The sequence below is a fragment of the Lagopus muta genome, chromosome 7 (assembly GCF_023343835.1).
Source record: "Lagopus muta isolate bLagMut1 chromosome 7, bLagMut1 primary, whole genome shotgun sequence".
In the NCBI taxonomy this organism is placed as follows: Eukaryota; Metazoa; Chordata; class Aves; order Galliformes; family Phasianidae; genus Lagopus; species Lagopus muta.
In genome coordinates this window covers 39,212,012-39,228,027 of record NC_064439.1, presented here as the reverse complement: position 1 = coordinate 39,228,027, position 16,016 = coordinate 39,212,012, and the positions used below count along the sequence as shown (strand labels likewise).

Sequence of the window (16,016 nt, the reverse complement as noted above, 5' to 3'; positions counted from 1 at the left end):
AGGGATGAGAATAAATCCTTTTAGGACAGGGATCATTTTTGCAAGAGCCCCCTCCTTATTCTAGATGCTCCAGAGATGAAAGACAAATTTGAGTCGGTGTTATTTTATTTGCAGCAATAAACATTTGATTTATATAAAACAATAAGAACAAAAAGCCCCCAAACACTGTTTACAAAGCAAGTTAAGTGCTTGAAACATTTGATAAAGAAGAGTATATAACATTCACATCCCTATTTCATACATGATGTACAGGTGAAGTATTCCTTAAGAGAATTAAAAAAAAATCCCTTTACATGTTGTAGTAAAAAAACCCAACAAAACAACAAACAAAATAAAACCAAGAAAAAACAACGACAAACAACAACAAAAAGGAAATAAATGTGTCAGTACTGTCAGTAACCTCTGGATGCCATTCCCTGACCTTCAGTTGGGTGGAGGGAGAGAAAGCAGCCATGGCTGCCCTCAGCCCCCCAGTCCTGCTGTGCAGCACACAGCTGCGCCTCGCTAGATGGCAGTGGCCCTGCAGCTGCATCATTTTCCTTGTCTTTTTTTTTTTTTTTGGAAATGCAAATCCCTCTCCCCTTCAATTTGACACAGTGTCCTCTGAATCCTGTTGTAGTTGCTAAGATTTTGCTCTTTGTTTAAATATTTCTGAGCAGTTCAGTTAAAACAAAACGAACGGGGATACAATACCATTTGAAACGAAGTACTTCTCACTGCAAGTCAGTCTGAGTTCCTATTTAAACGAGCATGATTCCTACTAACTTGGCAATATCTTCTAGATTAATATCAAAGTTTATCTGTCAAAGATGTTCAGTGAATTGCACCTGATGCAGACCTGTGTGGGACTGCTCTGTGCTCAACTCCTGGTTTCCACAGCCTGCTTACATGCTGCACAATCAACAAGTACAATTAGCAGAGTGGCACAGTTAGTATTTTACAGGTCATGTAACTAGAAGGATTATCACAGTGGAAAGGGGATAATCAAAAATAAATGAAAATGCTCACCTTTGTCCTAGGCTCACAGAAAAAACTCCGAAGAAAGTGATCTCCAAAAAGAGACCCTTCCCCTGTGGCAGTCAGCCCTTAAATAGGTCTAGGAGAGGTGCAGCCAGGCTCCACCCTCTCCATCACACAGCTGAATTGCCTTCACCTGTGCTCCATGGCTGACTCAGTGCTCGCCTCAGGTGATCAATCAGTGGTTCAACAGTTCCCAAACACATGCCAAGGGAAGAAAAAAGTGAAACATCACTGCAGAACTCCTGAAGACAAAATCGTCAGAATTATGAAACGCACTGCTGTCATTTGTATAAGTTTACATACGTCAACTGTCTGGATAATTAAATTCCCACTACCCTGAAGAGAAGAGGGCAGGATATGCCATGAACCTGATGCCATGGAGCCTTCCCTCATTTCTAAGGTCCTTGTGTGAAAGCAAAGGCACTGGGTGTTGTCTCTTGCTTTTCTCTAGAAAGCATGGAACAGTCAGGCTGTGGTATGTCAAGCAATCAGATATGCTGTACTAGGAAAAAGTTATTTGTTCTCACAGCAACGCAATTAAGGTAAAAGGAAAAGGGAAAAAATAAGTACAGTCTGCGTTCAGAATGCAGAGCAAATATAAAACATCTGCTTGGATTACTGCTGGACTTGGTGCGGTTTGAGGGTCAGGAAGGGAGGAGGGGAAAAATCTCATCCCGCTGCTATTTTGCAACCTGCTTGCAAGCAGCATGAACTCAAAGCAATAAAGACGTAACACTAATGACCTCTGCATGGAAACACAGGTGGTGGGACCAAACCTCCTCACGCTCCCTCCCACTATGGGAGGCTGTGAGGACCTTGGGGTTAAGGCAAGAGGGCAAAGACATCCCCGAATCTTCCCAAAAACACTGCAGGCAGGAGCGTGTAGTTACAACTGCAAAGCCAGATCTGTCTCCTTGCTGTGAGACTGCTGCTGCAACTGTCGTCTCCTGGGCCACAGCTGGGTGTGTGCAGCACATGCTTCAAAGCCATCCTCTTATTGCTCCTTGTTCCTATCTTTTTGGCAGAGTGCTTAGTGCACAATCGCTAGTGTCCTGATACACCAGTCTCCCCGGGCGCTTTCCCAATGGGGAGGGATCTCTAATGCACAGGTAATTTCCTGCAAGCATTTTTTAAACTCTTTTCTTCAGATCATGGCTGTTTACAGATATATAGATAGATATATACATACACAGACATTTTTAATATATATGTATATATATATAAAAATAGCAATTTCATAGTTATATACAGGCATTATTAAAGTGCATAATGTTATTGGCTATTCTCAAATCTCATTTCCTGAGGAAGTGCTAACAGACTTAGCTCCTCCTATGACATGACGCCGGCTGCCAATGCTGGAGTACAACACCCACTCCCTGGCTTTTAACTCCCATGCATACATCTCCCTGCCCAGAGCCACAGCTCAAAGGGAGTAGTGACAGCCTCAGTCCTCCAGGAAGCAAGTCAAGGCACCGATCGTGACTTCTTCCTCTGCCAAGGTAACGTGCTTAGGAGTAACCTCCCTCCATTTCGGAGCTCTTGGGTGCGTGCTACTTGGCGGTGGTCACGGAGCCGTCCTCGGGGATCTTCTCCTCTGAACAGCTTCTCCCTGAGAGCTTGTCGTGGTGCTTGAACTCACTGAAGCGCTCCGCCACGCACTGCGCCGTGAGCCGAGCCTCGGGGTCGTGGTCCCAGCACTCAATAAGGGTCTCACACACCATCTGGATGCCCTGTGGAGAGCACAGAGAGAGCACTGTGGTGGGGACAGCCACTGAGCCACCGCCGGTGCGTGCTCATAAGAGCTGGCTGGGGTGTCCTCTGAAGCCTAGAGGACCGTTGGTGTGCCTGCGGTGACAGAACTGGTCCCAGAGGTGCTCAGCAGGCTCCGCTGTCATTGAAATGGGGACATGGTATGCTTTCTTTTTAAAGAAACCCTACAACCTTACGTCCACTGGCTCCAATGACCGGTAATGCCATTTCTAGACACAGAATCCCAGAATCCTTAGAATTGAAAAGGACCTTTAAAGGCCATGCAGTCCAGCTCCCCTGCAATGAACAGGGACGTGCACAGCTAGATCAGGTTGCTCAGGGCTTGATCCAGCCTTGAAAGTCTCCAGGGACAAGGAATCAACCACATCTCTGGGCAACCTATTCCCCAGCCTCGCTACCCTCCCTCCTCCAAACCTCCACTTTTTGGTTTGGACCAGTAGAATCAAGTAGTTTTTGGTCTAATAAATACAATCAGAACAGCTGAATAACAACTTCCCACTCAACCCATCCCTCCGCATGGCTGAATCCTATTTGTGTTGTTGTGTTTTTTGTTTTTTTTTTAACAGAATTCTGATTGCCAGCAATATCAAGCCTGACATCAGCCTTTATGAATTCTCCACAGACAAACTAAAACTGTGTGCAAATATGGGCCGCAGTCCCACAAACACTTAAACACATGTCACTCACAGATGTAACTATTTAACCTTCATTTCAATGCTGATGCACATGTTTACAGGAGCAAAAAAACAGTTGCATCTTCGTAATGCATTTTGTAAACATGAGGTATTTGCCAGGAAATTGTGTGCTTTGCTTTATGACACTAGAAGCCCATTAAGCGGGATTTATCTTAAACTTCTTATTTAAAAAAATAACATTTCACAACACTACATTAATTGCATAATTTACCTAATTGTGATGTTGACTGATGTCAATGTTAATAGCAGAACGTTACTGTCTGTATACAAATAACATTAGTTTTCTGATGACATTGAAATTACAAGCAGTAAATTAAATTAAATATTAAACATTAACTTGAAATCAATAGTGCAACAAATCTCATTAAGGGGAAAAAAATGTAATATGTAAATCCATTCCAGAATTTTATCACGATGAATAATGAGTTCATTACGAAAACACGACTGCAGAGGAAGGAAATGAATATGGAAGAGCTATTACAGTAAAAGCAACTTCAGTGGAGTTCAAAGCAGATCCTCAGCTGCTGCAAACTGTCACAGCCCTGCTGAAGCCCATGCGTCACTGAGTTGTAGATAGCGCAACGTGAAACGCTGAAGGGATTCAGACAAAGGGAATTAAATCCACCTTCACTAAATGTCCTGGGAGGTTGTTATCAGGCATTCACTTCCTGCCTTAGACTCCTAATTGAGCCCTGCTGGAGCCAGCTGTGCCCATTCCAGTTACACAAATGCAGGCAGCACATCCCAGCTGGCAGGATGTCCTGTGCAGGGCAATGCGGGTAGCACCAACTGCCCCCAGCACTGCTAGGACCCTGAGCCTAACACACACAAGGAGCTGCTGGTGCTCCCTCAACAAGGCACGACCAGCCACGTTGCTGCTCCTACTGCCATGCCGTGTGATGCCTGAAGGAGGTCAGCCCTGAATGCACACAGGTCTCTGGGCCACTTAACGTTACCCATGGCCTGCTCTAATCGTCAATGACTTCTGCTTCATCGGTGCCTTTGCCATCTTCTACTGCATATATGTCCTCTGACTCTTCCCAAATGCAGAACAGAAATATTTGCCGACAACTTCTGCCTTTGCCTTAGCATAAACAGCACAATAAGTGATGGATTGATACTAAGTTAGATTTCCTTTTGCATTGGAGCAAACTTACTCACCTCAAGTCTACTGACTACAGATCTTCCTGTTGTTCTTCTATTTCCCTGATCGGTTCTCTTTATTTTTTTTTGACACGTTAAGACCATGACTTTGGAATATTCTCAGAAATGTTGTCACACTGTTCCTAATTTTAAGCATTTTCTTCAACTTTTTTTTTGCTCCCCAGTGACCTGGCTCAGGATTCTTTCCTGCTTTGTTAACTGGGCTCTTCTAAAGTCTCACATGTTCACTACTGGGTTGGACGTCCTTTTGCCTTTGGGGAAAACAAACAGCTGTAGTCAACTCCTGATGACTTCTACCTGTTCATACATAACTTTAAAAAAAAAATTGCAGTCTTCTACTCTATACAGATGAGCATCAATGTAACCTCACCTTCCCAGTTCAACAGATCGGTTAGAAAATAGCTGTAGCTATAGATCCTAGAAATGTCAAAGGCCTTTCAGTACTGGCAATATCAGTTCTTCAGATGTCCCTCAAAACACAGCTCTCCTCCCCAGTGAGAGTATCGCTCCTCAATAGTCCTGCTCATTGCAGATGACAGGTCCAGGAACGGCATGCACGCTGTCGCAGTCATCAAGCAGCAGATGTGTTGCTCCTGGTTGGAGGACTGACTGATTACAGCCACTCACATGGACTTTCCTCATTAAAGGTTAGACTATAATTCTAACATTTCAACTAGAATGAAAAAAAAAGGCTCCTTATGGAAATACCAGCTGGTCTTGGTTGCCTGGGCTTTTATAAATGTTTGTGATACTTTCCTTTTGTCCATAAAGACCACTCAACATATTTCACTGATAGGTGGAATGACCAAGCCTCACTTCTCTGATATGTTTCTCATTTTATCTCTTCTGATAAAACCGCTCAGAGCAAAAGTTAAGGAATGCATGCTTTTGGCTCTTTTCCATTCAGCTTCAGCTACTGAGAAATTGGGCTGCATCTATCGCCTAGGAAGTGCCACCATGATGTGTAAGAACAGAGAAAGCTGACAGAGTGCTTCCCAACATGCCAATGACTGTCACTACACTGCCCTGAATAAAAACAAACCAAGTTGCTGACGACTCACTTCCTATTTTCCTAAACCTGTCAACAGCTGGGATGCCAGTATTACTTTTCTCTGTGGTAAAGTGCTGAGATTTGTTTTCTCTGCTGATGGAACCCGTGTGTAAAGCTGCTCTCTTTGACCTTTCAGAGCCTGCACACAGTGTACTCTAAGGCCCTAATTATTCTGTGGCTGTCTGGATGACTGTGGGGTCTCAGGTTTCTATTATTTTTTGTTTTAATTTGGTCACTTTCAAATTACACTGGTGGCCAGCAGAAATCCACGGGGATCTGGGAGCAGGCATGGTGCAGAGCACTGTGGTGTCTGAACTATGGGCAGCACCAGTGTCACTATGTGACAGAGCAACGAGTGCAAAAAGAGAGGCCTCTCTTGCTGAGCAGGACACAGAGTTAACGCTCAGGCTTTGGGCAGCAGCTAGATGGGTTCTGCAGTGCTCTTACCTGATGGTTGAGCCAGGAGCTGGGGATCTCAGGTCGCCCTCTGTCTCTTAGGACATTGTCCTTCATGCTTTCCACGCAGGGATGTTCTCGCACTTTAGAACCAAAGGGGGGCTCATACTCTTTCACTTCTGCCAAGAAAAGAAGCAAACACAAGGGTATTCAGATGGGCTGCATGTGTGCCAAGTGTGAAGGGAGCTGGCTGTTCTCTGGAGGAGAAGGAGCCGCTGATTAGCTGCACAGTGCCACTGTTCTGCCTGACCAGCTCCAAACAAAGCAAAGCCAGTTGGCATTTTCAAATATGTTTCAAATGTGTTTCTCCCACACACACACCCCTCTCCCTTTTTCCTTCCTAGCCAACTAGACAATTTCCAATTAAACTCTTTAGCACATAATCATATTAGCAACAGTCAGAGCATCAGAGTAATATTTGTGAGCCGTACAGTCTCCGCTGAGGCAAAGCACACAAGGACTTCAAGGTGAATTTTGCTTGAGCCAAGTCTGCAAGAAATGGTTATGCTGGTCCCCCTTAAGTTCCCTGGAGTTTCCACACACTAACCAGGTGAAATATAAACTGAAATCTAGGTCACAGATATTAATGTGCCAGATTGCTAGGAGGAAACAGTTGCTTGAAAAAGACAAAGGTACAACAAGGAACAGTGCTGGAAGCTTCCATACTGTCCTTGCTTATTACTGAGCCGTTAGTAGTCTGCTCTGATTTTAGACCTCTTTCCTAAAATAGGTCAATTTCAACTGATGATGAAGGGGATACAGTTTCCTGTAGGGACTGCTGCCATTCTCATTTTTCTGTGCATGTTGCATATTTTCTTTGCTTTTCTTTGGGGAGAGAAAGGAAGAAGCAGACATATGGGATCTTTGGAGAAAACTCAAGAAATCTCCAAGAGTGGAAATATTACAGTAGATGCTGACACAATGTAGAAAATGCTGTGGTTTCTTTGGGAACAGATGGAGTATTTACACATGGGTCTAATGGCTTGCTAGTATTAGATAAAGATTTATGAAGTTAGCCTGTTCTGCTGCCTTTTATTTATTTCTAGGAATTAATTGAGGGCAAGAAAAACTGACGTGTAATCTACTAGGCAGGTTGAAGAATGCGAGTGTCTAGAAGATGTGTGAAGGGAGATGAACGAGATGAGAGACACAGTACTATTGTATAATGTTGCAATCAAAGTTCAAATGCAGTGTCCAGTACTGTTCACTTCTCTCGAGGCGCATTTTATAGTAAATACGACCTCTGAGAAGGGTGATAACAATGATTAAAGGCCCAGAAAGAAATGTCCTGCTAAGGGAAGAACTGCTAACATTTGACTTTGTTTCCTTTGGCACATGATACAATATCAAAGTAATTAATGATGAAGATAACATAGATCAGATCATTCGGATCACTTTGTCTCATGATGAAAACAAAACTAAAAGGTGGATTTTTCTCCAGAATTTTAGAGACAAGCTGTAGATTTCATTGCTAGGTGATGGCCACAAGGTGAAGACTACACCAGGCTACCGAAAAAGAGAAATAACTAAAAGAATAGCCCAAGACACAACAACGAACATTTTGGAAGGGATATTAAACTACAGGCATTAAATTATCCAGAGTTTAGCAAACTACCGTGCATGCAGTGTGGCAGATTACCCCACAGATGTCTCCCTCCTTTTTCTGTGAAGCATTTGGTGCTGGTCACTCTCTACACAATTTTGTGCTGACTGACTACAGTTCTGAAACACAAGTCCTATCTTCCCATAAGCAGAATACCTTCTCTAAGGCACAAGGGCCAAAGTCTACTTTGCTTTCTTTGAATCAGTTTCACCCACATTAATCTCAGTTTGAGATAATTCAGCCAAAGTAAATTTACAAAATCTTAACTCTAAAAGTTAAATGAGAAGTTGTCATCTTGCTGGTCAAACTGGAAGCCCAATGGAAGCACAGCAGAAGTACAACGATTACAGAGCTGATGCTTTTGCTTTCAAAGCTAACCAAGATGGTAGAGATTGCTGAGGAGAAGTAAACTGCATGATCTAGACACTGCCTACACATCTCCAGCAGGCATGGTTTCCTTGTGATAGTGGTCCTGGACACCCACAGTAGTCTCAGAGATCTCCCTGCAATATGGAGCACTAGCACAGAAGAGCACAGGTGAGACAAGAGTACGAGAGACACGTGGAGCAGTGGCACGTGTGTGGTATGATAATAATGTTTTGAATGTTCCCAGGACGATGTTAGTTACATCTAATATGAACAGGCCATCTTGAGTGCGTATACACTTTTTCTTCAATGACTCCCTGCAAGCCAGGCTCTAGTTTTGCCCTACTGTGTTTGCCTCAAAGGAATGTGAGTGACAAATCAAGGGAAGCTCTCCAGTGCTGCCTGTTCCCTCTCACTGAACTTAATCTGAAGGCCGTTGAGGTTTACAAGACTGTTCATTTCGTAGAATCATATAATCAAAGAATCATGGAATCACAGAATCATAGAATGGTTTAGGTTGGAAGGGACCTTTAAGATCATGCAGTTCCAACAGCCCTACTATAAGCAGGTACATCCCCCTCTAGATCAGGCTGCTCAAAGCCCCATCAGCCTGGCCTTGAACGCCTCCAGGGAAGGGGCATCCACAACCTCTCTGGGCAGGCTGTTCCTCACAGTAAAGAATTTTTCCCAATATCTAGTATAAATCTACTCTCTTCCAGTTTAAAGCTATTTCCCCTCCCTCAGTCACTACATACTCTTATATAAAGTCCCTCCCCAGCTTTCCTGTAGGCCCCCTCCAGGTACTGGCAGGCCACTGCAAGGTCCACTGGAGCCTTCTCTTCCCCAGACTGAAGAGCCCCAGCTCTCTCAGCCTGTCCTCATAGGAGAGGTGCACCAGCCCTCTGCTCATCTTCTTGGCCCTCCTCTGGATCCACTCCAACAGCTCCATGTCCTTCTTGTGTTGGGGGCCCCATAACTGTATGCTTCAGATGGGGTCTCACAAGAGCAGAACAGAGGGGCAGAATCACCTCCCTCAACCTGCTGGTCTCACTTCTCTTGATGCAACCCAGGATACGGTTGGCCTTCTGCGCTGCAAGCGGACATTGTCAGCTCATGTTGAGTCTTCCATCAACTGACACTTCCAAATCCTTCTCCACAGGGCTGCTCTCAAGCCATTCTTTCCTGTATTTGTGCTTGGGATTGCCTCTACTTGGTGAAAGGGAAAGCCTTCCTGGAGAACTGATAGGTTTCTAACACATTTCCCCTGTTCAAGAAATTCCTTCTATGCTGCATTTTTTTTTTTCAGATTTGCGATTTTGTTGAGGAGAAATTGAGGCCAGATGCTAGTTCTCTGTAATGACTTCATAGTAACACAGTTGTGCTTTTCCTCACTCTGAAAAGCATGCAGCATCTTCTCGCTATTTATTATCTTGCTTCTCCCTCCTTCAAAAAGAAAAGCCGACTGAATCCTCCTGCGGTAAATCATCCATATAGTGTGGAATCTCAGGTGTCAGACACATTTTGGAGTAATAGCTGAGGTTATTCATGGATCATGTTGGCATGCTACAGTAGACGTAATAGGTGTCAATTTGAGGCAGGTTAAGATGCTTGTTGCTACATACTCGTGCACAGCTATATACAGATGCTGAATCTATTTTTTATGACTTAAATGTTTCTTCTGATTGTTTTCAGACCAGTCAGACACTAAAAATGACAACTGGCTGAAGTACCATAAATATCTTAGGTATTTTGAACCACAGCACTTTTAGTATTCAATAATGGAAGAGTTTCTTCAACTTTAACCTCTTGCATTTAATCTTAATGGTTGTGAGCTACCTTGCACTAATAATCACTGTACCTCTGCTTCCCTTTGACACCAGCATGGCTATAACTTTCAGAAAGGCTGGGACTGGATTTTTAGCCCCGGAGACATTACTGAAAATCTATTTGTGCTTGATGAATGCTATAGAACATTTGGCAGCGGATTCCTCATGAAAAATATGCCTCTTGCATGCGATCTTATGCTCTAAGCTGTTTGCAGTGAGATTTTCTTCCTTTAAGTGAGAACTGCACACCTGCAAACCCCATCAACACTTCCCCCGTGTGATATGTCTTGCTATGTTTTTAGTGGGACATTTCCTTATGCATAAGATGAAGGCTTACTTGAAGAATTAAACCAGGAGTGAGGAGGAAGAAGGCTAGCGAAAATCAGCTGTGGAGCACAATCCATAGCAGTGATCTTTTGTTTTTGGAACTTCTGATCCTTTTGAAAAAAAAAAAAAACCCTTTATTTAGAGCATAGGAGGGAATAGCCACAGAGGGGATAAATCAGTTGATGATGCAGTTACTGTGATAGCTTACATACACACACACATCTGCATGTGCGTGCAGATTGTGTCTTTCCTCATGCTAGAAGAATCTGGGTGGTGGGTCTACATACTGTTGCACAAAGGGACTATGCAGACGCTCAAAGCCATTTCAATTTCAAGTTTAAGGAGTTGTTAGATGCTTACGCCACATTTTCCCTGGGTTTCCCAGATCCACTCCTTCAGAATATGAATGCTAGCTGGGAAGTCTGAGGATGCCCTGGGATGAATGAACCTACAGTGCCGTTTTCCTTGCACAGTCATGTTTTAAGTGATTTCACATCTGATGATCAAAGACACAGTCACCTTTCCAAAGGGCTGGGAGTGTATAAGCTCTGCCATAAGAGTATGATTATAGGCTGTTTAGTCATTGTATGCTAGACTCTGAGATGGGAAAGTAGAGGAATACAGCATAAGAGTGCCCTGAGGGGTGATCTTACCTACTGCTACCTGGGCTTGCTGAAAGACAGCACTGAATACTGTGGTGACACATAGAGAATTTCTGGGATCCAAGCTACTGTTCCACAATAGTGGTGATGGTGCCCTTTGTGGGTATACCAGATGTGAGATGCACGCCACCACATGCCACTGCAGTGCAAACCTGCCCCACTGGGACTTCTCTTCACAAAGGAGAGGCTTAAACCAGGCCCCTGCTGCAGAGACCTCAGGCCTGATGCACAAGCACAGACCTAACGCACAGGCAGGCCCCACTGCACAGGCTATCAAAATATTCCCTGCTGCCAGAAACTGTCACCTCTGTACACTCAACGTGATGAATGCCCAGCGTTCCCTCAAGCACAAGATGCACAAATGCTTAGCTGCCAAATTGTACCTCTTGGCTGACTCTTTCCAAGCGAGCATAAGATTAACCAGCTCTTTTATTCACATTAAACAGAGCTCTGGTAAAACAAGGCTGCTATTTCAGACACAGCTCTGCTGCTACACCAAAGCCAGCCGCCCCTTCAGGCACTGCAACACCGTACGAGCAACGTCGCCATTTTCTGAGGAGTTTCTCTCCTTCCTCACCAGCCCTGTGCATCCTGAGGCTTTGTTCCTCTCCTTCTCCCTTGCTGCCCCCAGCAGTTCCCTGCCTGCAGCAGCTCCGATACGAAGCAGATGGTTTCCTTTTCTTTCTAGGAGGCTGTCGGAGAAATTACACTTGCCTCAGTCACCAAAGCTCTGTCGCTCTGAAAGCAAGCGGTTGAGATGAAAATTGTATTTCTCACAACGTGCAGCATCTGGTGCACAGCTGTTGCACTGAATGAAATACCAAGTTAACGGCAGTGTGGAGCAGCTGAAGTTCTCCCCAAAGTAGTATTGCTGAGTTTCTAAATATGCCTCTTAAATTATACTCCGGTGAAAAACCAGTCAAACTCGCTATTTGCCTCTGTCTCCCTCTCCCCTGTGCCCCATTTCTGCTTCTCCATATTTAGCAGAACAAAGTAACAATGAACAGCATGGCCTTTCTCGAAAGCTGATCCCCACCTGCATATTTACTATGGCAGCTTCACAGTACAGATTATGCTGCTGGGTATTTTCGTTTAAATGTCTGCTGACTGAAAAGGCCTGGCATTCTGCTGAGACTACGCTCGACAAAGCTGCTGCAGTGAAAGGACCTGCCTCCATCGCCTCCCACACTCACCAAACACCTGCACACCAACAGACAAATCCTGAGAACACCCTATGTAAAAGAAATAACTCACCCTACCGTTAGCATAGCAATTAACCCCTTCTTTCCCGTGCTTTCCCCCAGCAGCATCAGGCTGCTCTCTGAACTTCCCTGGTCCTTCTCTAGCATGAGAGAGCCTACACTGCAGAGAGGCCTGCACTGGGGAGACAGCACTTACATCTTTTAGGTTTCTTTGGCAAGGCTGCAATTAGGTAAGCCTGCCCTGGCTTACATGCAAAGTCATTTCTCTCAGCACCTACGAGGTCAGGAAATGGAGTGGTTTGCATGAACGGAGGCAGCTCCTCTGAAGGGTGCAAGAAGGGAAGGGAGTCTCACCAGTGACAGATGGGAAGAGAAAGCAGAGAGGGAGCTGCAGTCATGAATCACTGTAAGGGTACTTCACCAGCTGATTGCAAAGAGAGTCAGACTGCACGAACCAAGACAAGATCAAAGAAGGAAATGAGAGAAACCATGCAATGCTGCTGTAGTTCAGTACCACCGACAAAATAAGGGAGCTGCATCGTAGGAGTTATATTTAGCTGCTCTGGTTGAAGATACTCAGCCCAAGTCCTACCCACTACAGCTCAAATACTTTGGTGGTTTCACTGGGGAGTGAATCACCTGGAAAGATGACTGAAGCATGGAAACAAAATTTAAGATGTTTCTGGAGATGAGGATGACTGAGGATTAGGGAAAATCAGAGGCAGGGGCTAAGCTCCAGCATGAAAACAAAGGGGATGCTGGGCCAGAGAAACGTCTGCTTTTCCTAAAATCATTTCAGCTCTTCTTCTCAAGGTTATAAGGGGTCAACCTCTTCTGGCTAAACACGCTGGTGATTTCCCTTCCTTATGAAACTCTTTATATCCTCTTTTAGTCAGTTGCCATCTGAGAACAGCAGCAACAAGGTTTGTTCTTGCCACAAACTCCATTTCACTGTACTCAGCAAATATGAACAGCAACACATTCAGGCACCAGTGAAGATAAAAGACTCCACAGTGAACAGCTCATATTTGTATTAATAAGGTGAGTTCCTAAATGCAAGAAACAGAGAGAGCTCGAGACAGAGCAGAGATCCTTTTTCTCAGGTTTTAAATCTTCTCAGCTGCACTTACAAAGTGCTAATGAAAGGCTGAGGTTTTGCCAACGCATTTAGAAACATACATAGCCACAACTGTTAAATGTGGATAGGTTTGCCATGGAATATGCTAGACTTCAAAAACTTTCAGGTTTTGGAGCACCACATGTTTTTTCCCTGAAACATTTGACTAAAAAAAAAAAAAGGTTTCACGCATTTCTGCTAGCACTAGCTATTTGCACACCCTGCTTTCCCAGCAGGGCGCAAACAGGGGCAAAACTGCCCACAGTGCAGCCCACCCACAAAGACCAAATGCTGGTCAGACAGAGCAAGACACTGGGATGCAGGCATTTCTACCTCTTGCACACAAACATGGTGATGCCAAACTGCTACTGCGCAGAGTGGCCTCAGAGACCTCCATGGATAGTCAGCCTTGTGGTATCCCACGGATGTTAGCAGAGAAACAAGGAGCAGCTATATTCATTTTCCAATAGGACATTGGTTTCTCTCCTGTACACTACGTTCCCCATACTGCAGTGCTCTACAGACTGTTCTGTCTCTGTTGCAGCCCTTTGAGACTCAACTGTGGCAAGTCCAATGAAAAGAGAACCTATGTGGTTTTGGAAGAGAGGTAGCAAATACAAATAGTCACATATCTGCTGTAATATTCACATTAGTCTTACATGCAACAGCCCTGCTTCCTAGACTGCCTGGACTTTTGTTAAAATGATTGCTAGACAATACAAGCAGACTGAAAAAATTTATATGTAACAGTCTCATTTTAGTTCCTGAAGTTAAGGTGAAAATCTTCAAATATGGCAATATATAATGCAGAATCTCAACAGCAACTTTTCAGATTTCTAGCACATACTAGCATAGCAAACTGGGAATTTTGGGCCAGCTTTAGGCAAAGTAGAAATGGAGATTTTGTTTCGGTGAACGAAGTCTGAATATGAACAAACACAGTAGCTCTTGGAGCTATTTTGATACTCAGTTACGCTTATTTTTGTTACTGCACTTTATACAATGAACATCCCTTGGTTTCTCCTGTGGATGATCTCTTGCAACATCCCAAAAAATGATGAGTGGCAGTTGTGGATTTCACAAAAGCAGAAAGATTTTTGAACCCCTATGACGGCTCTCATTGAAATGATAATTGGTAAATGTGACACTTAACTGGCCCTCATTAGGTTTCAGAGTTAACATTCTATGAAGGCAAATGGGGGACAGTTATCACTTCTTGGTCTTAATATTTCACGAATCATTTAGGTTGAAAAAGACATCTAAGATCATCAGGTCCAAGTGTTTCAAATATTCTTATATTAATAATTATTTTGGGAGAGGACAGGCAGACCAGTCAATCCACGGCTACTCAAGATGCTGTAGTTTAAAAAAATAACAGGCATTAACAACCTTCAGAAGAGGCTTACCTAGCAGCAATTTATCCTTACAGCAACGGGGAGCAATTTCCTCATGCTTTCAGGAGCTTGCCCTTGAAGCTTGCTCATACACACGTATGTCTTATATTACTGAAGGCCTGTTAGCTTACAGCAGCCAGGCCAACGAGAACGACAAAGAATTGTCCGTACACACAGACAACCACAAGAGCACTTCTATCCAAACATACCTTTAGAGATAAGAAAACCAATGGTGCTTACCTCCAACACCATTGCAGCGAGATGTCATTTCCCAAAGGACCAAAGCCATGGAGTACACATCTGTTTGTTTAAAGGACTCCATGTTCTCAAGGTTCATCCTGGACTCCAGGACCTCAGGGGCCATGTACCTTGCTGTGCCAACCTGCAGGAGAGGAAATATGGGAGAGCTCATGAGCTGCAACTGTAATTCATGTTTTGGATTCTGCTGTGATCTGACTTCAGCTTTCATAGAAATGGTGCCATTTGACACGTATCCAAAAATGCAAGCCATACTTGGCACGGATCATGCTTTCTGCTGCCAAAAGAATCTGGCATTGTCTTGACTACTGACTGTACTTGCACCTCCCTTGGTAAAGTAAAAATGATAAAGCAAAGAAACAAACAAGCAAGAAGAACAGCAGCCTTTTGTAGTTCCTTAAAAAACTGTTTTTAATGCTGACAAACTTTCTCACTCTTTAGCTGTTCATTGAGATACACTCTGTCCTCTGGGCCTGGAGCAATTGCCACTGACCAAGTGATTTTCAGACAAGCAAGAAAATCACTGTATTCTTTTGCACTGCATATTATACAGAGAGAACTGTTTCTTTTCAAAGTGGTCTTAAAATGAGAGAGGTAAATGCAGGCTTGGCACAAGAAAGCTGATGAAGATGTACTGAATGCATAAGCAGACATTCAAAGTGAAACCAAAAACTGGCCCCTCTTCGTTTGAAAAGTTGTTCCCATAAAGTTTATGCATATTCAATAATTTTCAGCAGTGATTTTAGCAGCTGTGCTGCAGTCTAGATTACAATCTTACATTACTGATGGCAAAGTTTAAGTGTTCTTATCATATGAATAGATGTAAGGAATAATTATTGGATCTCTGAGCAGATCCAATGTCAAAATTTAATTTTTTTCAAAAAATTTCAAAAAATAAATGTATAAAAAAATTGCTCTCCTTCTCTCCTCATCTGGACAAAGTCCAAAAATAATCAGATCAGGCAAGGACAGCTTCAGATGGGAGACTGCTTAATCACACACAAAAAAAGAGGAAAAAACAGAAGTGGGTGACGCAGTAGGATCTGTGGTTAAGAAGGGCTATTTGTAGAGTGAACTACAGCCATCAGTCCAGAGCTTGGTGGCA

General features: G+C 43.7%; 1 protein-coding gene across 9 annotated transcripts in view; it reads right to left on the bottom strand.

Annotated features, from left to right (window-relative positions):
- TGFBR2 (transforming growth factor beta receptor 2) overlaps positions 1–16,016 on the bottom strand; it is an 83,435-nt gene that overhangs the window by 11,724 nt on the left and 55,695 nt on the right. For 3 of the 9 annotated variants that reach the window (XM_048950635.1, XM_048950636.1, XM_048950637.1), the window contains 3 exons: positions 14,894–15,035; positions 6,148–6,275; positions 36–2,750 (listed from right to left, as the gene is read on the bottom strand). In XM_048950635.1, the coding sequence (XP_048806592.1) occupies positions 2,571–2,750; positions 6,148–6,275; positions 14,894–15,035 (450 nt within the window). In that variant the 3' untranslated portion in view covers positions 36–2,570. Of the gene's footprint in view, positions 1–29; positions 2,751–6,147; positions 6,276–14,893; positions 15,036–16,016 lie in introns of those variants that run through there. The other 6 variants (XM_048950639.1, XM_048950641.1, XR_007378052.1 and 3 more) reach the window with 5 other exon arrangements.